General features: G+C 39.4%; 1 protein-coding gene across 1 annotated transcript; it reads left to right on the forward strand.

Annotated features, from left to right (window-relative positions):
* The first annotated feature begins 5,732 nt into the window (after positions 1–5,732).
* LOC110901441 (zinc finger protein GIS2-like) lies at positions 5,733–6,419 on the forward strand. The gene has a single exon (XM_022148270.1). It carries the CDS (start codon positions 5,733–5,735, stop codon positions 6,417–6,419), a length of 687 nt encoding a protein of 228 aa, XP_022003962.1.
* Positions 6,420–24,493: the final 18,074 nt, after the last annotated feature.

Here is a 24,493-nt window from a genome sequence, read left to right on the forward strand (position 1 = left end):
TTCTTGTTCGACCCATTTGCCTGAAACATCACATGAAACATAACAAACAATTCCCATAAGTTCTTATTTGTAACACCTCGAAAATTTAAGTCCAATAATGCATTGACACGTGTCAAAGACTTTGCATATGCGAGAACAAACTTTAGAGGGACTAAAGTTGACAAACGGTGAAAACTATGGAACGTAAGGGTCCAAAGTGCCAGTAATGGATAAATAGACTCTATAATAACCCTACGTGGTGTTTATAACCCTAAACGGATAGATCATGGATCATACGAAGCGGAAAATGCACGAAAGTGAGGAATTACAAACTATAGGGACTAAAAGTGTCAACATGTTGAATTTATACCTCTGAGTGATCTTTTGGCAGCCCCGAAGCTTTGTAATGATAAAATATACTCACTAGAATATGTGGTAAAAATTTCATGAAGTTTCGTTATCGTATGAGAAAGTTATGGCCAAAACCGTACTTGAGGGGTTAAAAACGTCAACGTCGAATTTCATGGCTTTTCGGGTGAGCGCAAAGTTAACCGAGGACATTACCATGTTGGTAAATGTCCCAAGGTTCTTAAAAACCAAGTTTGAGGGTTTACGAGTCAAGATAAATGGCCAAATCATCGTAACCAAAGTGCAGGGACCTAAACCGCAACATTTAAGCAAAGTTTGGGAGCTGCAGACCCAGGCGGCCCGCCTGGGCAGTCTAAAGCGGGCCGCGACCCGTGCCCAGGTGTAGCAACTCGCGAACAGGGGCTGTTTAGTCCGATTTTTGAGTGCATAACAGCTATGAGCACCCCCAAAACTCACCAATGGGTGGGCATGCATGTTGGGACACCTGTTGCACTCTCATAACACCTGATTTCCCCTTATAATCTGATCATTTCTTCACATTTTGAGGATCTTGGGTAGTAAACAAGAACACCACAAACTTGCAAGAATTCACAAGGCATTTCCAGAAGCATTCTGATCATCAAGGCTACTTCCAAGTCCTATCTAAGCTTCATTAGGACTCTTGTAAGCATCCATAACTTCCTCTAATTCATTCTAGCATAGATTATTAGCCAAAAGTCAATCCGTCATAGTTATAGTTTGACTTTTCGATTAAACGAATTTGGCTCTGTCATTTCTCAAATTGAAACCACCTATAAGTTGGTATTTATGTGGGAAACAAACCCTCAAAAGGATGTTCTCTGATTCCCACTCTAAGCATGCTATTTGTCGAGTCAAAGTTGTTCTTAAAAAGTCAACAGGAAGTGTTTTTGCGAAATATAGCATAAATGGTAATGTAGATGACATGCAACCAGTTTGATCATCAAAAGTAACTTTATAATGAATATAAGAATGTGTTTTATCATGATCAACTCGACAATCTTTAATATAAACTCGGATCGGAACCGAAAGTCTTATAAAACGACTTTTTCGTTGACTCTCGATTCGGATCCATGCATGCATGTTTGAGATCTGTATTAGAGTTTATTTTTGACCATTTTTATTTAAGTTTAACTCTCTGGAATTTTTACAACTTGAGTCTATGCTTAACCGATTCATATGCATGTTTCCGATTTATGCTTAAAGTTGACTATTTTGCCCTTTTTGTTATAAAACGTGATTTTTGGAAAAGTGAAAGAGTAGAAATCTTTATTACTGATTTATAAACTTGCACCGAAAATTTGAGATCAGTTGGAGGTCCAGATTTTGAGTTATGGCTGATATCGTAAAACTATAGCTTTATGTTAAATAAACGGCGCATTTAGCATATAACCTATTTAAGGCCACTTTTTGAGATAAAACTTTTTACCCACTGATGTTATATAATATTTTGGGATTTTTGAAGATTTTTATTTAATTTTTGGCTGACCGTATCATAGGTCGCTAAGTTGATTCGGTTAATGCTGGTTTTGACCTTTTAAGCCATAAAATGAGTTTTATGCATCCTTTTGACCCCAAACCTTTTTCTACTGATTTTATTTGTTAAATAAATTATTTTGAGCATTCTGGAAATATAAAAATCTCAGCTTTCTTTTGAAAACCCGGAAACGGCTCTAAATCGCCTTTCTAAGCGTTTTTAACACATAGTATGCGTTATACCCATATTAAACATATAAGATTCATACCTACTGATGTATTTAGCATATTTTTATAAAATAACAGTAAGTATAAGTTTTTGAACTCAGATTTCCAGTTTTGACATTTTTAGCCCTTGTGAAATTACCAAAATACCCCTACGGTGCATAGTTTGATTTTAAATGATAAGTTTTGTATATGGGTCATACCCTACTGTTATAATATGTCAAACTAAGTATATTTACTGTATAAATCAGACCTGTAACTCAGATTTCCAATTTAACACTTTTATAATCTTTTAAATGACCAAAATGCCCTTATAAGGCATAAATTGAGTTTAAATTCATTCGGGGCATAATAGGACATAACTTGCTGATATTATATCATGTTTAAAGCATATTATCTCAGGGAACTTGTATATGACTCTTTTGGCTACCCGTAACGCCCTTTTAGCGTTCGGTTCGGTTTATGTAACTAGTTTGCATAGATTGACCGAAACGGGTCAAACGTTATCATTTTTGTCTCAAAATCCAGAATGTATTTAGTATACCCATATTATACAAGTATTCAAACTTGTCGGGTCTAAATCACATTCTATCCGGTCTTCGCTTAATCGTGCGCTTGAACCGTATCATCCTTAAAACTAACCGGTCTAAGCTAAGGCTTAAATAAAGACCCGTTAGGAATTTAATAGGTTATTATAAACCTTTGTTCCAGAATAGGAGGCCCAGTAAAAGCTACCCTCACTTACCAATTGTGATTCATACTTACTCAGGTAAATACTTTTTAACTTATTTTCCCTATACGGGCTTGGGTTACGGTATATAGAATACCGCTTGATCGAGCGTACAAATCTTGCACCCTTGGGTGTGCAATTGGAATAATTTGATCGGCTCGTTTAAACAGTCTTGTTTTACTTTAAGCCTTTGGGGGGTTAATGACCATGTCCCGGATATCCTTGGCATTATCTTACGAGATGGCCACGACCAGAGCACGGGGTGTAGGCGTACACCCGTCGTGTATAACTCTTAAATGTGGTGTGTCTATTAATCTTTAACCCGGACAAGATCCCGGGCTACTGAACGCACGAGTAACATGTAATTCGTTCACAAGTTTATATTGCATAATTAACCCAAGTTATAAAAATATTTATGCCATGTGCATTTAAATCAATTTTCAATCATTTTCAAAATGAGTCAGTTAATTTGTATTTACCAGTGTAAACTGACGTATTTTCCCAAAAGGTTAAGTGCAGGTACTACACGTACTAGGCTGGTTGTTTCCTAGAGCGTCCACAATAGTCTCTCAAGCTCGGACGACAATAAAACTGTTGAACAATTATCTTTTTTTATTTGATCCGCCTGTGGATCCGTTTCAACTACTCGTGATATTTAATATTACATTTTATTTAAAGTTGAAATGAATCTATTTCTGCTTCCGCTGTGCATTATTATATTGTGTTGTTTGTCTATGATGATGCCAACTACGTCACCATACCCCACACCGGGCCCACCGGTGACACGTGGAAATCGGGGTGTGACAGGTTGGTATCAGAGCCAACGCTGAGTGAATTAAACACTATCCTAATGTGTTTAATCTCAGTGACACAATTGCACATACTTGAGTCTAGACTTAACATAGGAATACTCCCGATTCTAATCTGGAATTTATTGCTTCCAATTATTTTATATATTGGATACGTCGCCAAGCGAAGGAGCCGTAATAGGAGTTCTCCACACCCGGAGTCCCGAGATGCTGAGCTTCGTACCACGGCTAAAATGAAATGAGCATCCAAGGAGAAAGCATTCAGAAATAAAATAACGAGGAAGAGACTCCTTTTACTGAAGATCGTTTCCTTAGAAGTCTTTATAACGGTATTTATCTTTTGGTCCCTTTGAGGACAACATTATTTCCTTTAAGTTCCTTTTAGGACAATTCAGTATTTTTAAAATCATTGGAATACTTTATCAAAATTTCATTTATTCAATATATAATAATATAATATATGAAATAAATTAAAGTAACATTCCTTTTTGCAAGATCTACCATTATTATAAAATGGCAAAATCTAAAAAGGGACAAGACCTAGCTCAGGTGTCATTTAAGACAGAGCCAAGATGGTATCTCCATAATTAGATTCAGATCCATAATTAACGTCTCAACTTAGGATTGATCTGCGTTATGTTAAAAAGAGAATCTTAGGGGTGAAACCTAGCCACGTGTCGTCGCAGACATGGCCAAGATGGTAGAACCTGTCAAAAAGATTCCAAATTTATGTTAACATCTGAAAGGGTGTTAACATGCTGGACAAATTGTGATGCAGTATAAATCACACAGGCCATCTTTGAAAATTGGGATTTATTTAAAATTCCCTGTAAGTAAAACAGCCATCCGTTAAGGATGAAGTGCCTACGGGTAATAAATTTGAAAATTGGGATTTATTTAAAATTCCCTGTAAGTAAAACAGCCATCCGTTAAGGATGAAGTGCCTACGGGTAATAAATTTGAAAATTGGGATTTATTTAAAATTCCCTGTAAGTAAAATAGCCATCCATTAAGGATGAACTGCCTACGGGTAATAAATTTGAAAATTGGGATTTATTTAAAATTCCCTGTAAGTAAAACAGCCATCCATTAAGGATGAAGTGCCTACGGGTAATAAATTTGAAAATTGGGATTTATTTAAAATTCCCTGTAAGTAAAATAGCCATCCCTTAAGGATGAAGTGCCTACGGGTAATAAATAATGTCCTCTGGGACTAAGAGACAGTAGAAGTCTGCAACTCACTGTCAAGAAGGGTGATGAACTGTAACTCAGACCCAAATACCCCGATTCTGTGGAAATCCTGGTTATAAATTAAACTTGTCTACGTGACTAGGCTTTTTGTGCCATAGTTATATTTTAAATAATTTAGGATAATTATAATGAAAATCCTGAATAAAATAGATATCCTTCTTTTTCTGCCAGTATAAATATTAAAGGAGAATCTTAAAAGGATACCTAGCTTGAATGTCATTGAAGACCTAGCTAAAGTGGTAAAACCTGTTTAAAAGAGATTCAGATCCTTATTAAACACTTGAAAACGTGTTAACACTCCCGACAACAGTAATACGATAAAATCACGATTGTCACCTTTATATTAGGAACTTCCAAACCCCTTAATTAGCCTATATGATCGATAGGAGTCATGGCTAATAAACGTCAAACATGATGTACACATCTAAACATCCACCTGGAATGTATACCTACGGGCAAAGATGCATACATGAAAACGATAGTTTTATTTCATAACTTCTTGTCAAGACAATGAATTATGAAATTTTCCGATCCAAAGGAATCATTGATTATGTTTTAAAAATTTCCCTAGTGACAAGGCATCTGTGCCATCGAAAAGTCCTATGGAACAAGCCGTTGTGCTATATAAAATGTCACTATGACATTGACAGTCGTGACTTACGTCCCCTGTCTAGTAAGTATAAAGGATTTTATTCCATTTAAACGCCAAAGATGGTTATTTAAAAACCTAGGCAAAACATGATCAAATAAACTTAATACTATATATTGGCCTATATGGTTTGTTTGCACCATGGCTATTTAAATTATCAAGTTCGACAATTCCCTATAATTAAGTAAGCTATTACTTCTTGGTTTGTAGCCTTCGAAGCATCATCATGGCCGACCCCTCTGAAACTCCCAATCATCCAGTTAATCAGAATGATGATGCAAGACTGAATTTAACGGGCACCGAGTTACAGGCTATGATAGTTATGGCTGTAAACAACGCTGTGGACCGTGCGTTGAAGGAACACAAGCGAAAGTCCGATGACACCCCGAGTAAGGGTTGTAAAAAAGGTAAGGCCAGTCCAAACTGTAGCCAGTTCAAGCCAAAGGAGGCAAAACCCGAGTGTAAAACCTGCGGGAAGAAGCACTTTGGAAAGTGTTTCTATGAGCAGACCAAGGGATGTGTCATCTGCAAAGAGGTGGATCCCGAGACCCATAAATGCAAGGACTCAAAAGACAACCAGCAGTTAGGTAAAAAGACCAAATGCAAAATCTGTAAGAAAAACCACCACGGGAAATGCAGATTTAAATCCCGACCTTTATCCTGTGGAATCTGCAAGACCAAGGAGCATAAGACCTTGGATTGTCCGAAGTTGGGAGACGCAACCTGCTATGGTTGCAAAGAAATAGGGCACATCAAAACTAACTGCCCGAATAAAACCGAGAAGCCTGGGAAAACTAAGAAGAACAACGCTGGAAACTCTCAAGTGGATGCTCAAGAAGCTAATCAGGATGCCAATACCGCAACAGGTAATTCCTTTATCATTAACGCTCATGCTAGAGTATTACTTAATTGAGGTTCAGATAAGTCTTTCATAGACAATGGATTTTATAAATCTTTGAATCTGCCTGTTAAAAACTCTAAGCGTTAAGTATAAAGTAGGATTGGCCAATGGTATCCCAGAAACTGTTTCAGCAATATCAGGTGGATATATCCGTTAGGAACCATTCTTATCCTCTATCCTTGTTTCCGCAGTATAGGAACTCAACATAATAATAGTAATGGATTAGTCATCCTGTAACCAAATCTATAGTCGAGGTAATGAGAAGCAAGTAGTTATCAAGATTTTTATGTTAAGCCCTTGGCAATTCAAGGAAGACTCATGGTAAGGACTGCCTGAGCACTTGTTGAATCTGGTATTTAATACCAAAGTTTCGAGTAGGGAAAACTCGTATAAGGCAAACAACAGTCGCAATGCTAGGGATGCGACAAATGTTAGCGGTGCATCAAGAGTGAACCTCAATGTTAAAGGAGTTAATCTCCAAAACCAAAGTTAACGCAGTTAATAGAAAGGTTATGAGAAAACACATGAGATGATTCAAGAAGCCAAATGCTGTTTACTCTAAAACACATGTCGCTACTCAAAATAAGAGTTTTATGCATACTCCATATGCGAAGAATGACCCAAATATAATCATATGCGGCAAGGAGCCCATTCTTTTAGGATGCACTTAAAAAGTACTTCGTCTCTTAGGATGTACTTATACAGTATGGGATGGTCCAAATTTTAAGAACCTTATTAGAAAAACCTGGTATCCGTTTTGCGAAGTGGAAAAGATGGAATGAGAATTTTTCCGACCCCCATAAGGGCTATAAACTATCGGCAGTAGGTTACAAACATTGATTCATTGGTTGAAATAGTGCTCTTATTCGGTTAACCTAGAATTTAAGCATAATGCACTATATATATTATGATTTAGCATCAGCAATAAGAGGGCACACTAAGGTTTCAAAGCCTGCTTACTATGAATCCATTATGGATCCACCTCAGCTACTCACGTTTTATAGATTAAGGAATAACCAGTCAAGATCGAAACTGCCCTTCAAATTGTCAAAGATCTTATAGCTAAGTTTAAAAGGATTAGGAATGGAGGTGGTTAACCTTCCTGATGAATAACTAGAGGCAATTCACATTAATAATGACGCCAGGTAAACCCTTATTGTGATTCTTTTAGTTAAGGGTTACGTTCGGATTTATGTATTGCTAAGTCTCTCATAAGATTTTAAGCTTAGCAAACTTTTAGAAAATATCCCGTAATAACTTCAGATATTAAGTGTAAGGTAAAACTTACAAGCAAGATCGTAAGAACCATTTCTTCTGTTCTCATCAGAAACCTTCAGCCGTAAAATTTTGAAGTACCTTCTCTATAAAGGAGGTGCGTCGGCATATACAGTTGATATCTCCTTGATCTCAATCGATTACGAATACCAGATGGTATAATAAAAGCGCCATATGGGGATTTGTGTATCTTAACATATTCCATAGATTGCTTCCATGCCTGATCAGTATGGAGGTTTAATGCATGGGGCCACAAAGATATCCCGATGGTCATATGGTACTAAAGTCAACTAATGGTATTCAAAGAAGATATCCAGAACGGAAGTTTTCATGCAAATGTTCCCGATTAAGGAAATTCGTGGACTTATAACATAAATGTTTCATTTATATGACTCGAGCAATGATGGGTGAACTGGAGTCTCAGATTCGGAAAATCTCTGTAACCTCATTGTATCTTGACTTCCCTGTTTACCTCCTGAGAGGCAGGTAGAATTAAGATTTCTATATCCCATTTAGGGTTGTATCTTTATGAATCCCCAAGTTGGCTAGTACCATCATTGGATAATTCGAAACCCCAATTAAGTAAGTTTTAAAATAAAGGATTCTTATAGCCTAACTCGATATCCTGAAGAAATCGGTATCGTTAATTAAGAAAGACGGTTCATTTTGCTTATGTATGAAATACCGCAACCCAAAATAGGCAACAATTAAGAATTTCCATCAGCTGCCCAGGATCGTCGATTGTTCGACTAACTGTGAGAATTAACTATCCCTTAAGATTAGTTTTAAGTAATGGTTGGAATAACCATTTCACATTTAAGATAAGCTTTTCTATAATAATTGATGTATAAGTATCAAGGCTGCTCCTTTGGAGACCTTGCTTAGATGGAATGTTGATTATCTATTGTTAAATAGAAGATTGGTACGTCCAATCATCCGGTCTGATAGTTGCCTTGGAAACAACGAATAAGATCGGGCAAATCCATGATCATCTGTAAGATTGCCAGTTTTGGCAGAAAAATCAAAGATTTATGAAAATAGCAACCCTCCTAAGTCCTTGTTAAGAAATAAGGTTCATCAAAGACATCACTCTGGAAGGGTGTGCCAAATTAATAAGTATCAGGCTAGTTAAGCTCTGATTATATATAAAAATCATTTGAAGGAATCGAATGTATCATAGATCATATAACTTATGAGCTAAAAGCCTATTTAAGGAGCTTGGTGGAGCTCGCAATCTATTACACCCTAAGGAGTAAGGGATATGTTTCGCCAATAAGTCAAGAAGCACTATCACATAACGGTTGGAAGACATGTGATATAATGATAAACCCGTATCGAATGCGGATCCAAGGCGCAAAGATTTTCACGTCGGAGTAGGTGGAAAAGTGTTACTTAAGGTATCGCCCTGGAAGGGGGTGATGCGATTTGGTAAGAAAGGCAAGCTAAGCCCGAGATACAAAGGACCTTTCGAGATTGTCGAACGTGTCGGGTCAGTCGCTTATAAGTTAAACTTGCCTGAAGAACTTAGCGCTATTCATAATGTATTTCACATCTGTAATTTGAAGAAGTGTTTCGCTGACGAATCACTGGTTATACCGCATACAGATATACACATAGACGAGATTCTGAAGTTTGTGGAAAAACCCTTGTCGATTGAGGATCGACAGGTGAAGAAACTTCGAAGGAAGCATGTACCTATTGTTAAGGTCAAATGGGATGCCCGTAGAGGTCCGAATACACGTGGGAAGTGGAATCCACGATGAAAGAGAAATATCCTCATTTGTTTCGGTAAATCTCGAGGTCGAGATTTCTTTTAAGGGGGTGAGGATGTAACACCTCGAAAATTTAAGTCCAATAATGCATTGACACGTGTCATAGACTTTGCATATGCGAGAACAAACTTTAGAGGGACTAAAGTTGACAAACGGTGAAAACTATGGAACGTAAGGGTCCAAAGTGCTAGTAATGGATAAATAGACTCTATAATAACCCTACGTGGTGTTTATAACCCTAAACGGATAGATCATGGATCATACGAAGCGGAAAATGCACGAAAGTGAGGAATTACAAACTATAGGGACTAAAAGTGTCAACATGTTGAATTTATACCTCTGAGTGATCTTTTGGCAGCCCCGAAGCTTTGTAATGATAAAATATACTCACTAGAATATGTGGTAAAAATTTCATGAAGTTTCGTTATCGTATGAGAAAGTTATGGCCAAAACCGTACTTGAGGGGTTAAAAGCGTCAACGTCGAATTTCATGGCTTTTCGGGTGAGCGCAAAGTTAACCGAGGACATTACCATGTTGGTAAATGTCCCAAGGTTCTTAAAAACCAAGTTTGAGGGTTTACGAGTCAAGATAAATGGCCAAATCATCGTAACCAAAGTGCAGGGACCTAAACCGCAACATTTAAGCAAAGTTTGGGAGCTGCAGACCCAGGCGGCCCGCCTGGGCAGTCTAAAGCGGGCCGCGACCCGTGCCCAGGTGCAGCAACTCGCGAACAGGGGCTGTTTAGTCCGATTTTTGAGTGCATAACAGCTATGAGCACCTCCAAAACTCACCAATGGGTGGGCATGCATGTTGGGACACCTGTTGCACTCTCATAACACCTGATTTCCCCTTATAATCTGATCATTTCTTCACATTTTGAGGATCTTGGGTAGTAAACAAGAACACCACAAACTTGCAAGAATTCACAAGGCATTTCCAGAAGCATTCTGATCGTCAAGGCTACTTCCAAGTCCTATCTAAGCTTCATTAGGACTCTTGTAAGCATCCATAACTTCCTCTAATTCATTCTAGCATAGATTATTAGCCAAAAGTCAATCCATCATAGTTATAGTTTGACTTTTCGATTAAACGAATTTGGCTCTGTCATTTCTCAAATTGAAACCACTTATAAGTTGGTATTTATGTGGGAAACAAACCCTCAAAAGGATGTTCTCTGATTCCCACTCTAAGCATGCTATTTGTCGAGTCAAAGTTGTTCTTAAAAAGTCAACAGGAAGTGTTTTTGCGAAATATAGCATAAATGGTAATGTAGATGACATGCAACCAGTTTGATCATCAAAAGTAACTTTATAATGAATATAAGAATGTGTTTTATCATGATCAACTCGACAATCTTTAATATAAACTCGGATCGGAACCGAAAGTCTTATAAAACGACTTTTTCGTTGACTCTCGATTCGGATCCATGCATGCATGTTTGAGATCTGTATTAGAGTTTATTTTTGACCATTTTTATTTAAGTTTAACTCTCTGGAATTTTTACAACTTGAGTCTATGCTTAACCGATTCATATGCATGTTTCCGATTTATGCTTAAAGTTGACTATTTTGCCCTTTTTGTTATAAAACGTGATTTTTGGAAAAGTGAAAGAGTAGAAATCTTTATTACTGATTTATAAACTTGCACCGAAAATTTGAGATCAGTTGGAGGTCCAGATTTTGAGTTATGGCTGATATCGTAAAACTATAGCTTTATGTTAAATAAACGGCGCATTTAGCGTATAACCTATTTAAGGCCACTTTTTGAGATAAAACTTTTTACCCACTGATGTTATATAATATTTTGGGATTTTTGAAGATTTTTATTTAATTTTTGGCTGATCGTATCATAGGTCGCTAAGTTGATTCGGTTAATGCCGGTTTTGACCTTTTAAGCCATAAAATGAGTTTTATGCATCCTTTTGACCCCAAACTTTTTTCTACTGATTTTATTTATTAAATTAATTATTTTGAGCATTCTGGAAATATAAAAATCTCAGCTTTCTTTTGAAAACCCGGAAACGGCTCTAAATCGCCTTTCTAAGCGTTTTTAACACATAGTATGCGTTATACCCATATTAAACATATAAGATTCATACCTACTGATGTATTTAGCATATTTTTATAAAATAACAGTAAGTATAAGTTTTTGAACTCAGATTTCCAGTTTTGACATTTTTAGCCCTTGTGAAATTACCAAAATACCCCTACGGTGCATAGTTTGATTTTAAATGATAAGTTTTGTATATGGGTCATACCCTACTGTTATAATATGTCAAACTAAGTATATTTACTGTATAAATCAGACCTGTAACTCAGATTTCCAATTTAACACTTTTATAATCTTTTAAATGACCAAAATGCCCTTATAAGGCATAAATTGAGTTTAAATTCATTCGGGGCATAATAGGACATAACTTGCTGATATTATATCATGTTTAAAGCATATTATCTCAGGGAACTTGTATATGACTCTTTTGGCTACCCGTAACGCCCTTTTAGCGTTCGGTTCGGTTTATGTAACTAGTTTGCATAGATTGACCGAAACGGGTCAAACGTTATCATTTTTGTCTCAAAATCCAGAATGTATTTAGTATACCCATATTATACAAGTATTCAAACTTGTCGGGTCTAAATCACATTCTATCCGGTCTTCGCTTAATCGTGCGCTTGAACGTATCATCCTTAAAACTAACCGGTCTAAGCTAAGGCTTAAATAAAGACCCGTTAGGAATCTAATAGGTTATTATAAACCTTTGTTCCAGAATAGGAGGCCCAGTAAAAGCTACCCTCACTTACCAATTGTGATTCATACTTACTCAGGTAAATACTTTTTAACTTATTTTCCCTATACGGGCTTGGGTTACGGTATATAGAATACCGCTTGATCGAGCGTACAAATCTTGCACCCTTGTAGGTCCCTCGGAGGTTGAGGTTAAACCTATTCCTTGTTATGTTTAACACTCTAGCAAGTGCGGAATCCAAGCTAGAGTGCAAACCGATAGTTTAGATGAAAGCAAAGATTACAAAGAGAAAGAGTAGACAAGCAATATATCAAAGTTTTCTCTTGTATTTCAGTGGACACGGTTACAGCCCTTGACCAAACTGAAATGCTCTCTTACAAGACCTTGGGTTCACTCACAAATGCTCTCAATATGAACTTGAACAACTTTCAAAGAACTTACTGCCAAGTGAAACCCACATGGGATATATATACCCATATCAGACAACATGCACGAAGGATAAGGCATTCTGGTCGAAGGATCATCTATCGACCATAATATCCATCGAAAGATATCGAAGGATCCATATGTACCTCGAAGGATGATATATCCTTCGAGGTCCATAAGTATCCCACGAAGGATGTCTTTCGAGGTCATCGAAGGATACAATCCATCCTTCGATGACATCCTTCGAAGCATACATAATAAACACAAAGGTGTTGACTGTTTGGCCAAGTCAAACCAGGAGGATGGTTGACTTGGTCAAACATACATCTCAACACTTAAACAATACACCAAAAGACGTAAACACGACAAACAAAAGACATCGTTTTATACATTACAAAATACAGACAAAGTACAGACACAAGTGCACCAACAAACTCCCCCTTGGCTGTAGCTTTGTCTCGGTCTTCGTGTCTCTAAGTCTCTGACGTCCTTTCCACTGTCAAATGATGTGATGACCATGCACTTCCTGCGTTGACCAGCAGATTGAAGCAGTATCGGGCCATCCTTTGAAACTTCATAGCTTGATCTCGATCCTGAACTAAGTAGTTTATCTCATGATCCTTCAGAACAATAATATCCGATCTGGACATGTTAGTAATCCACATCGGATCTATTATCCTGAAGTTCTCCTGACTATCTCTGAAGAGGATCACCGCTTCTCCAGTATCAGCATCGTAAACCCAGCAACGGAAGTTTCCAAGAAAGTCGGTCTTCATCTTCAGCAAGGGTATCTTCTTCATCACCTTGGGAGGATCATATACCAAACGATAACGAGCTGTGTTTGTTTCTGGATCAAGTGTAAACCTGATCTGCTCGTATCTGGGAAACTGTGGCTTGTACAGAGGATCCTTCCAACCCAATCTCCTTTCCAACCTGATTTTCTTAGCGAACAGATCCACCATCTTTTCTTCGCTCCGATTGATGACATCTAGTTGGGCTAACACTGCAACATCATAATATGGAAGTGTGAGAATACTGAGGAGAGTTCTGAAATACTGAAGACCCGTCTCTCTTTTCACGACCATGCAGTGAAGATCTTTGACAAACATCCAACTAATAATGCGACCCCGAGCCCGATTCTTCTCCAGCATCATATAGTTAGCCTGTTCCAAAGGAGCGAGCGGAGGAGGATTCCTAGCAAGGAAATCCGCTCGCCATTCATTCACGGTTTTCTCACGGTTTTCTTGAGCTGATGGCGAATCAGAAGAAAGATTGGCGAACTCTGCAGTCTTTTCAGCCACAAAATCATCATCAAGGGCATTCACCTCCGCATTGTCCTTTCCAACATATACAGGACGATCAGGATCCGAACCGATGAAGATTTCATCTATTGAAGAGAAATCGGTTTGATCCTGAACTAACAGAGTGTTATCAATCATGCTTACTGCAACATCATCCAATTCCGTCAGAGCCAGTATCTGTTCATCCGACATTTCAGAAACATATTCTCCCTCTTCTAACATTTCACCCGTAACTGGATGAAACTTCTGAGCACCTGAGGATTCAGGGAGATCTGTAAACGTTTCTGCTTCAATACTAATATGTTCAGGCCCTGTAGATGTTTCCAGTGTCTCTGTCTGCTCAGATGGCCCAGTGGTAGCTGTTGGAGGAGCAGAAGGAGTGTCTTGAGGTGTACCAGATCCACCTACAGCACCGGATGTAGTTGCACCGGAACCTGAGGCAGTTGTTTGATCTGGATTAGCAGCATCATCATCTTGATCATCCTCACGCCTTGAGGGAACTATCCCTAAGGTTTTACACCTTTCACTCCACAGTGTACCAACCCTCGAATGAACCTTATTGAAGTTTGTATACATGGGTTTGAAGGCTTCCATTAGTCTATCATCGCGACTACTTACCTTCTCCCTCAACGCTTTCGCCTGAGTCTCCAAGTTAGTACTATGCCTTTTCATAATTTCAACCTCCCTATCTCTTTCCTTGTTTGCCTATTTTAACCTTTCAATTTCCTCGGCCTGTTCCTTGATTTTGATATTCTGAGCTTCAACAATTGAACACAGATGATTGTGTGCCATTACATCTTGTTTTCGCTGGACACGATATTCTTCAATTGTTCTTGTCTGTCGACCAACTATAGAACCCAATTCACTGACTTGTTCAATCAGGAATTGTATCTTGTCAGCTTCAGAAAATCCAGACAAGGTTTCTGCCAGAGTCGGCCTTGAAGGCTCAGGTCTTGAAGAGCCAAACTGACCAGCCTGACCCGAAGCACCTGTAGGACCAGTAATAGTGAGAGGGGGTCGAGCATGTGTACCTAAGGTAGGAGTTGCAGGCGGCTGTTGATCAACAATCACCGTGCGTGTCCCAGAAGACCTCTGAGGAGAAGACATTAGCTCCAGCGTCTCTTTTTCAGTCAATTGATCACCAGAGGAAGGAAACTGCTGCTCAGGAGCAGATGAAGGCTGAACAGAAACTGGAATAGAGGAATCACCAGCAGCTTTCTTTAACGCACGAGTACCTTGTCGTTTAGCTTTCCTCTTTCTGATAAAACCCGGAGAAGTAAGGACATAATCCTCATCCCTGTCAGATTCTCCAGTTCTAGCTGTCTTCTCTATTCGCTCAAACCGGGGATTCCCGCGACTATCAAATACTTTCATCATCCCTGGAGGAGGAGGATTATCATCCTCAGACGATGAACCACCATCACCCGAACCTCCTTCCTCATCAGAAGATGAGCTGCTTTCATCAACTAGCTTTCTTGGCTGATCTACCTTGCCTTTACCCTTGTCAGTCGCAACAGTACCAGACTGACCAGCAACACCACCAGCACCACCAGCACTACCACCTGTTTCAACAACCACAGCACCACCAACAACACCAGTATCAGTACGAACATCAGGATCCACAGACATTTCCTGAACCTCTTCAGCAGCAACATTGACATCAACCTCAACATGTGCTGCAGCACTAGAACTGCCCGCAGACCTTCTAGTTGCCTTGATTCCATGTTTAGCCCCAAGCTGCGTGTCAGCCAAAGCAATCAACCTTGGTTCTTCATTGTCAGAATCACTTGCGTCATGTCGCCATTTGTTGTGCTGCGGTGCCTCATAGTTAGGAATATTAAGATGACCAATCAGTTTCCTAATTGGGTCCGATTCCTTATAGGCGGCCATAGACTTGAATATCAGCAGAGTGCGTTCGATCATCGGATTCACAGGAAGAACATCTGCCTCGGCTTTAGCAAGATCAGGAATCTGATCATCTATCATCATCTGCAGAAACATGGGATATAACCAGAACTTGGTGGATGTTCGCTGTGTTGCAGACGGAAGTGGCCTTCGAGCGTTTTCCTTTAGGTTGTCGAAGATATAGCGAGATATGTTAAACGGCTTGTTCAGAATCAACGCCGTAAACAATCCAGTCAAATCGATCGGTGACAAGTCATACCCAGAACGCTTGTTGCTCAGGCAATGAATAAGAATATGCAGCAAGAACTTATACCGAAGTGGCATATACTTCTTGTTGATTTGATTAGCCAGAACATTGTCGCTGTACTTAATCCTCATCAGTAACCCCCGCTGACATTGTAGATCTATAGAAGTAGGATCTTCCGGTTGATCTCCAAGCTGTAGACGTTCTCTGATAGTGTTTTCAGTAATAACCACAGGTTTTTCAGCAACAGTAGCCCTGATCACTTCCTTATTCTCCATCGTTTCAATCCCAGCTGAACTCCAAAATGCCTTGATGTGCAACTGATAGGCAATGTATTGCGTTGTGATAGCATAATTGATACGCGAGCGGTGAAGGTACTCCATGATGCCAGTGAACTCCGGACTGATACTGCCTACCGGTTGTAAATATGCAGCCATATTATGTCTAGATTCAGACGTAGCCTCAACCTCCGATTTCTCCTTCTTTGTCGGTTTTGCCCGCTCTTTTCTTACTTTCGGTGCCATTTCTGTATATAACACATTGACACGTAATTAGAAAAGTCAAATTGCCAAATTAGGGTTTCATACTTAGAAAAATTTCAATTTCTTGAAAATCTTCTAAGTGTTGAACCCTCGAAGGATCACATCTATCCATCGAAGGATTGAACATGGCTCGAAGGATGACAGATGGTTCGAAGGATGTTAGTCAAGCTCGAAAGATGTCACTTATCTTGAAGGATGTCAACTTTATCGAAGGATCATCTTTCGAACAATCAAGAATTTTGAAAGATGTCTTGATCATTCGAAGGATTGATCAATCGAAGGATGATCCTTCGAGATATCTAACATCTTTCGAGACTCACCTCGAAGGATGTTGTTCAGCACATCTATCGAGGTGATGAGTCATCATCTATCGTCATCATCTTTCGTTTTGACTACCGGCATCACTGTTCAACGGCAAGTTTTCCGGTGGGGTTTTAAGTGTTTTCCGGTGATGGTTTTAAATTTAGTTCAAGTGTGTTTTATGGCAAACAAGAACAACACCATTTCAAACCATCAACAATTTGACCCAACCCGGATATGAACACAGACACATGCATCAATTTTGATCATGAACCCTAACCATTCCCCTGTTTAACCCAAATCAAACATTTAGACAGCAAGATTCAAACAAAAACCTGTTATAAACATTACAATCATAAGAATCTTATAACTATCATGCTTATAGCATCTGTTCATTACATTCACCATATATCATTCAGATTTTCACAAACTGAAAATAAGAACACTAATGTATAAAGTAACATGATCAATGAAATGTTCATGATGTTGTTTGTTTTGATGTTTGTTAAAGGATTAAAACATGATCATCCTACCAAGTGTTGTTTAAGAAATCCTGATATCTCAACAGATTTTGAAAAATTTTGGCAGGGGTTCGAGAAGATGAGAGGGTTTTGTGATGAATTTTGAAACTGATAATGATGAAAGAAGAAGAAGACCCTATATATACCCTGACCTCGAAAGTCCAACCGCCTCGAAGGACCCAAAACCATTCGAAAGATGTAAGACTGTCTCGAAGGATGACCTTTGGGTTCGAAGGATCCATATATGGTTCGAAGGATCCAGATATTTGAAAGATCTGGATCGAAGGATACCAGATATTTTGAAATCCTTCGAAAGGTATCTTTCGATCTAAACCATCTTTCAACAGATCTGGTCAACTCGAAAGATCAATTGGTCAAATCCTTCGTTGACCAAAACATCTTTCGACTGAAACAGTTGACTTTCATTGACTTTCTTGACCATCTGATCTTTCGAGGGCCATTGCTTCCTCGAAGGATCAGATTTCCCACTAACACTTTGGATTTTTGGGAATTTCAATTTAAACCCTTCAAATTTTGGAGGTTTTCAGAAATGACCATTTTGAAAAGTTATCCGTTATGAAGTTCTGCAAAGGTTAGTTTTATGAAATATCTCGGCTTGTCAGGTATCGGATCGAGCACCAACATCAGTCAATCAAAAATAACATAAATGGAAAATCTTTTTGGATTTTGAAGTTTGAAAAATAAAAGGCAACAATTTTAATATCCTTTGAATGTTATCAAACGACATCACCGCTAATGTCGTGCTGATATGCACCAAACGACAAAACTGTTTGAAAATAAAGCAGTAAGGAAATATGTACAAACACAACAATATTTTTGCGAGTTTCTGGTGAAGAGAATCATATCAGCTAGCGGTCTTCTGTCAAAACACATTTCCTTTTAAAATTCTTTTACAGAAGTTGATAAGTATTCTATCACAATTACCGATATTGTTATCCACTTAAACTCAACAATCAAGTGTAATCATAATACAATGAGATACGTTTAAGGTATGATTTATACTTACCGACCGGTGTTCATCCACTCACGACACATTCCCGTATCAAGGTATGCACGAGAGTTCATCATACTGGGAAGTATACCATTTATCATCCGTTTTTAACGTATATATATACAATGTGAACAAGTCACTTATTTGAGTTTGAAAACAAGCCCTATGTGATAGAATCACTTATTGATGAGGAACTTGATTTTCGATGCATGAGGGCACAGGAGCAAGTCCGTGAACAGGTCAGTACTTCCGTACAGCAGAGAGACGAACTTGACTCCCGGAAAGATGTGATATTTTATCACTTATTTTGATGGACATGTGATTGTTTATCACTTATTGAGGTCGAATGCAGTATGAGATATGTACACGTATGTATGGTATCATGGAAGAACTTAGACTTTGTCTTTTATAGAAACAACCATGATACCCAGATGATAAACAGCATAAACCCCGAATATCTCAGAACCTCGGCAATCTATCAAACGAAATTTCGGTACCAAGACCATATGCCAATGAACGGTTCCCACGCGGTTTTCAGTCTGTTATGTTTATATCTCCTGCATACTTTAAAATGATCGTGAGTCTACCGGTACATCATTAGTAGAGCTACTTATCATTTTCTTTTTCTTTTGATTTCTAGAAACATGTTTCAACCGACCTCTGATGTAATATCACTTTCTCTTATATTACCAAGAAACTCATTTTTGTTTTTCTATTGTTTTTGTGTTTTTCTGAATTTTCTCCCCCTTAAATGCAGAAAGTAACTAAATTAAAGACATATTTTTGTATTTTTGTGGTTTTTCAATGTTTTTGTATTTTTCTTGAAACTTTCTCCCCCTAAAATTCAAAAATATAGTGAAGTAAAAATATTTTTGGATTTTTGGTTTTTAGAAAAATATTTACAAAAACGATTTCCTGATGTCGGTTACTCTTGCTTCACCTTAATGCCGTTTACCAAAAGTAAATAATCAAATCTTGATTTATCAAATGCTTTGGTAAAAAGGTCGGCACGTTGGTGGTCGGTATGAATATGAACCACATCGATAAGTCTCTTTTCAAAGCAATCACGTATGAAGTGATATTTAATATCGATGTGCTTCGTTTTCGAGTGCTGTACAGGATTTCTTGTCACACCCCCAAAATTACCACTTAGGGAGTGTCCCTGCTAGGCGTGTGACGACTAGCAATGAGCCACCAATTACATTGAAACACAAGTTTGAAATAAAACTTCATTATTTAAAGATACTGAAATCCCAACATAAGTTATTCAAAAACCATAAGTTTAGCGGAAACGTTAATGTATCGTAATATAAATGTTATCCAATCAATCATAGTAAATAAATGTCTAATATTAAATCCATCAAGCAACCATGACCACTCGCGCCCTCCAGCCAGCAAGTTCCTGCTTTCAACGCACCTAAGGACCTGCGAGCATGTAACACACGTATCAGACAAAGCTGGCGAGTTCACAGTTTTAGAAAACGTTTGTTACCCGGTGTATGTAAAACAGTTTAATACCCAATGCAAGTAATATTGTTAATATCTCATTTCCAAACACGGACGGCTCACGGACTGCCCTTCCCACGTACTCCTATCTAGTACTGGGCCAGACTGGGTCATTAGTTCACCTCCGTCCTCTACAGGCACGGGGTGAGGGTGCCAAACCTAAGTAGCGCTACTAACTAATACCCGATGAGGGACTTACAAAAGATGATAGGTGAGAATATTAACCAATATACTCGTTTTTACCCAAAGACTCATTCCCCCGTGGAATACCCATTGACTGTCCCCAACCACTGGGACGCATGCTCGAATGTAGTGAACTCACCTGGGATTGCTCGGTAGAATTAATTATTCGTTTAACCACAGTGATTTACCAAGCCCTATGATATTCACATTTAACAGTCAGTTTGCATACAAGCACACCACATATTCTTTCACATTTAATCATCAACTATCTTTCGATTCACATTACACATCCTTCGATACATTGCTCATCTTTCGGTCTAACAATTATCACAATTATCACAATTATGTTTCGACACATCTTTCGATACACAGTTATCATCTTTCGATTCATGGTTATCTTTCGACACATCAGCTATGTTTCGGCATAGTTATCTTTCGACACATCAGCTATGTTTCGACATAGTTATCTTTCGACACACAGATTATGTTTCGGTCAACACAACTATCTTTCGGTCAACACACTATCTTTCGGTCAACAGAAACAGAAACCCTAATCATACGATCAGCAATCACGTTTTGTGTTTTCACCAGGAATCAGTCTGTGAAAGTGTGTGAGTGAATGCATATAGGTGCTGTAACGTTCAAACAGATCATGATTACCGAACAACAATGATTAATAGCCTATCCGATTGACTAGAATGTAACCGATTAACCCTAGTCCGATTCCCCAACCCGAAACCATTCATCCATTAACCCTAATCGATTGAACCCTAGTTCTATGCATGAATTATCTATCAAACAATAACACCAATCAACATCATAACACAGAATCGTCAATCAATCACCTATCAGTTGAACCCTAGTTTTATGCATGAATTCTCCATCGAATAAGATCATGTAATCGAGAGTATCACATAGAAACAATATGCAAAGAATCATACTAACCGAATGATGGATGATGATACGATGTTGATGATCACAACAGGGAGTTTCCTGAGTTCTGCCGTCGCCCAAAAAGGTTTCTAGGGTTTGGGATGTTCGAATGATTCTGTGCAGTCATACTACGTAACTGCTGTTAATATAGGTAAGGTTTTGGGTCGGTGACTAGTTGGGCCGAAAGTTAAGGCCCCACATCGAAGGATCGATCGAAGGATCGATTATTGTCTCGAAGGATCCTTCCTAGGTCGAAGGATATGTTTCGTGATCCTTTGAAGGTTGAATGATCCTTCGAAGGTTAGACCTTTCAGTCGAAGGATCCCAACTTGAAAGATGCCCTAGTGTAAATCCATTATTCGAATACGTTACTCATAAACAAATACAAGTTTGCACATATACCCACTAACACAAAGATCTAGGATATGTAAATACAACACAGGAGTTGGAAAATAGGATAATACTAACCTCAAGAAGTCCGGTTGTCACATCATCCCCAACTTGAAAGAAATTTCGTCCCGAAATTTAGCAAGTAGGTACGAGAGGGTGAAGTGACAATTCAAGATTGTTGCGGATTTTCCCCAGGTGTTACATCATCCCCAACTTGAAGGGGAATCTCGTCCCGAGATTCACTAGTTTTGCTTGACTCTGCCTTGTCTTTGGGAAAGAGGTGAGGGTACTTTAGTTTCATCTGATCCTCGCGTTCCCACGTGAACTCCGGTCCACGCCTTGAATTCCAACGAACTCTAACAATCGGAATTCGACTGTGCTTACGCACCTTGACCTCCCGATCCATGATTTCAATAGGCTCTTCAACAAACTGCAGCTTGTCATCCAACGTGAGCTCTTGAAATGGCACAACCAGTGTCTCATCAACCAGACACTTCTTTAGTTGGGAAACGTGAAACACATCGTGAACATTGCCTAATTCCGCAGGTAACTCGAGTCTGTAAGCGACCTTACCGATCCGCTCTAAGATTTTGAATGGCCCAACGTAACGTGGATTAAGCTTGCCACGCTTTCCAAAGCGTACAACGCCCTTCCACGGTGAAACTTTCAACATAACCCGATCATTAACTTCGAATTCTAAAGGCTTTCTACGCTTGTTAGCATAACTTTTCTGACGATCCCGCGCTGCTGCCATACGATCCCTTATGCGAGCTATATTTTGCGAAGTTTCCAGAATGAGTTCAGGACCTGTGAGTTGACTGTCACCTACTTCCGCCCAACAGAGAGGAGAACGACATTTCCGCCCATACAATGCTTCGAACGGAGCTGCCTGAATACTTGTGTGGTAGCTGTTGTTGTAGGAAAACTCTATTAACGGCAAGTGTCTTTCCCATCCCTTCCCAAAATCGATCACACATGCCCGCAGCATGTCTTCAAGTGTCTGAATAGTGCGCTCACTCTGACCATCCGTTTGTGGGTGGTAAGCGGTGCTCATATCAAGTTTCGAACCAAACAATTTGTGCATAGACTGCCATAATTCAGAAGTAAAGCGCGGATCTCGATCTGAGATGATAGAAGTTGGCACTCCGTGTCGAGCAACTACCTCCTTAAGATATACCGCTGCAAGCTGCGAAAACTTATCTGTTTCCTTGATTGCTAGAAAATGTGCCGATTTCGTGAGTCGATCAACAATCACCCATATAGTGTCGTTTCCAGCCTGAGTTCTTGGTAATCCAGTAACGAAATCCATAGCGATCTGTTCCCACTTCCACTTAGGTATTTCTGGCTGCTGTAGTAGACCCGAAGGCTTCTGGTGTTCCGCTTTAACTCTAGCACAAGTTAAGCATTTACTCACGTACGTGGCTATGAGGGCTTTCATGTTCGGCCACCAATACATAACCTTAAGATCATGATACATCTTGTCCGATCCCGGGTGGATAGAATATCGTGACTTGTGTGCTTCATCCATCACAAGTTCTCTAAGATCACCAAACAGAGGAACCCATACTCTTTCCATGATGTAGTAGATACCATCAGATTTCTGCTCAAGCTGCTTTTCCATACCGCGTAAACCCTCAGCTTCGATGTTTTCTTCCTTCAATGCTTCAGTCTGAGCCGTACGAATCCTATCAGGAAGGCTGGAATGGATAGTGAGCTGTAATGCGCGAACGCGTTTAGGTTTCGTTTCTTTGCGGCTAAGTGCATCTGCCACAACGTTAGCTTTACCTGGGTGATATTTGATGGCACACTCGTAATCATTGAACAACTCTACCCAGCGACGCTGTCGCATATTCAATTCCTTTTGGTCGAAGATATGCTGAAGGCTCTTGTGGTCGGTGTAGATTGTGCATTTCGTACCGTATAAATAGTGTCTCCAAATCTTCAGAGCAAACACCACTGCTCCTAACTCCCAGTCGTGTGTCGTATAGTTTTTCTCATGAACTTTCAATTGTCGAGAGGCGTAAGCTATCACCTTCTCGCGTTGCATCAACACGCAACCGAGACCCTGAATCGAAGCATCACAATAAACTACAAAATCCTCAGTACCATCTGGCAGAGATAAGATTGGCGCGCTGCATAACCTTTGTTTCAAAAGCTGGAAAGCATCCTCCTGTTTCGTCCCCCAAGAGTAAACTACTTTCTTCTGTGTTAACGAGGTGAGTGGCTGTGCAATCTTTGAGAAGTTCTGAATGAAACGGCGATAATACCCTGCTAGACCGAGAAATTGCCGCACCTCCGAAGGGTTCTTTGGTGCCGCCCAATTTCTAATGGCGTCAACTTTGGCAGGATCCACATGTATGCCTACCTCATTGACTATATGCCCCAGAAAATGTACCTCCCGTATCCAAAAATCACACTTAGAAAACTTTGCGTACAACTGCGCCCTCCTCAGGAGTTCTAGGATAAGGCGTAGGTGCCGCTCGTGATCCTCCTTGTTCTTGGAGTAAATTAGAATGTCGTCAATAAAAACGATAACGAAGTCGTCAAGGTATGGCTTGCACACGCGGTTCATGAGGTCCATGAAAACCGCTGGTGCGTTGGTTAACCCGAATGGCATAACCAAGAATTCATAGTGACCGTATCGCGTCCGAAACGCGGTTTTGGGAACGTCTTCCTCTCTGACTCGCACTTGATGATAACCAGACCTTAAGTCGATCTTAGAGTAAAAGCTCGACCCTTGTAACTGGTCAAACAGGTCGTCAATACGAGGCAAAGGATAACGGTTTTTGATCGTCATCTTGTTGAGCTCGCGATAATCTATACACATTCGTAGGGACCCGTCCTTCTTCTTCACAAATAAGACTGGGGCTCCCCAGGGGGAAGAGCTAGGTCGGATGAAACCCCTATCCAACAGCTCTTGGAGTTGGTTTGATAATTCCTGCAGTTCTCCTGGCGCAAGACGATAAGGAGCACGAGCAACTGGGGCTGCCGCTGGGGCGAGGTCAATCTGGAATTCCACCTGCCGATGTGGA

The sequence above is a fragment of the Helianthus annuus genome, chromosome 3, assembly GCF_002127325.2.
Source record: "Helianthus annuus cultivar XRQ/B chromosome 3, HanXRQr2.0-SUNRISE, whole genome shotgun sequence".
Classification (NCBI taxonomy): domain Eukaryota; kingdom Viridiplantae; phylum Streptophyta; class Magnoliopsida; order Asterales; family Asteraceae; genus Helianthus; species Helianthus annuus.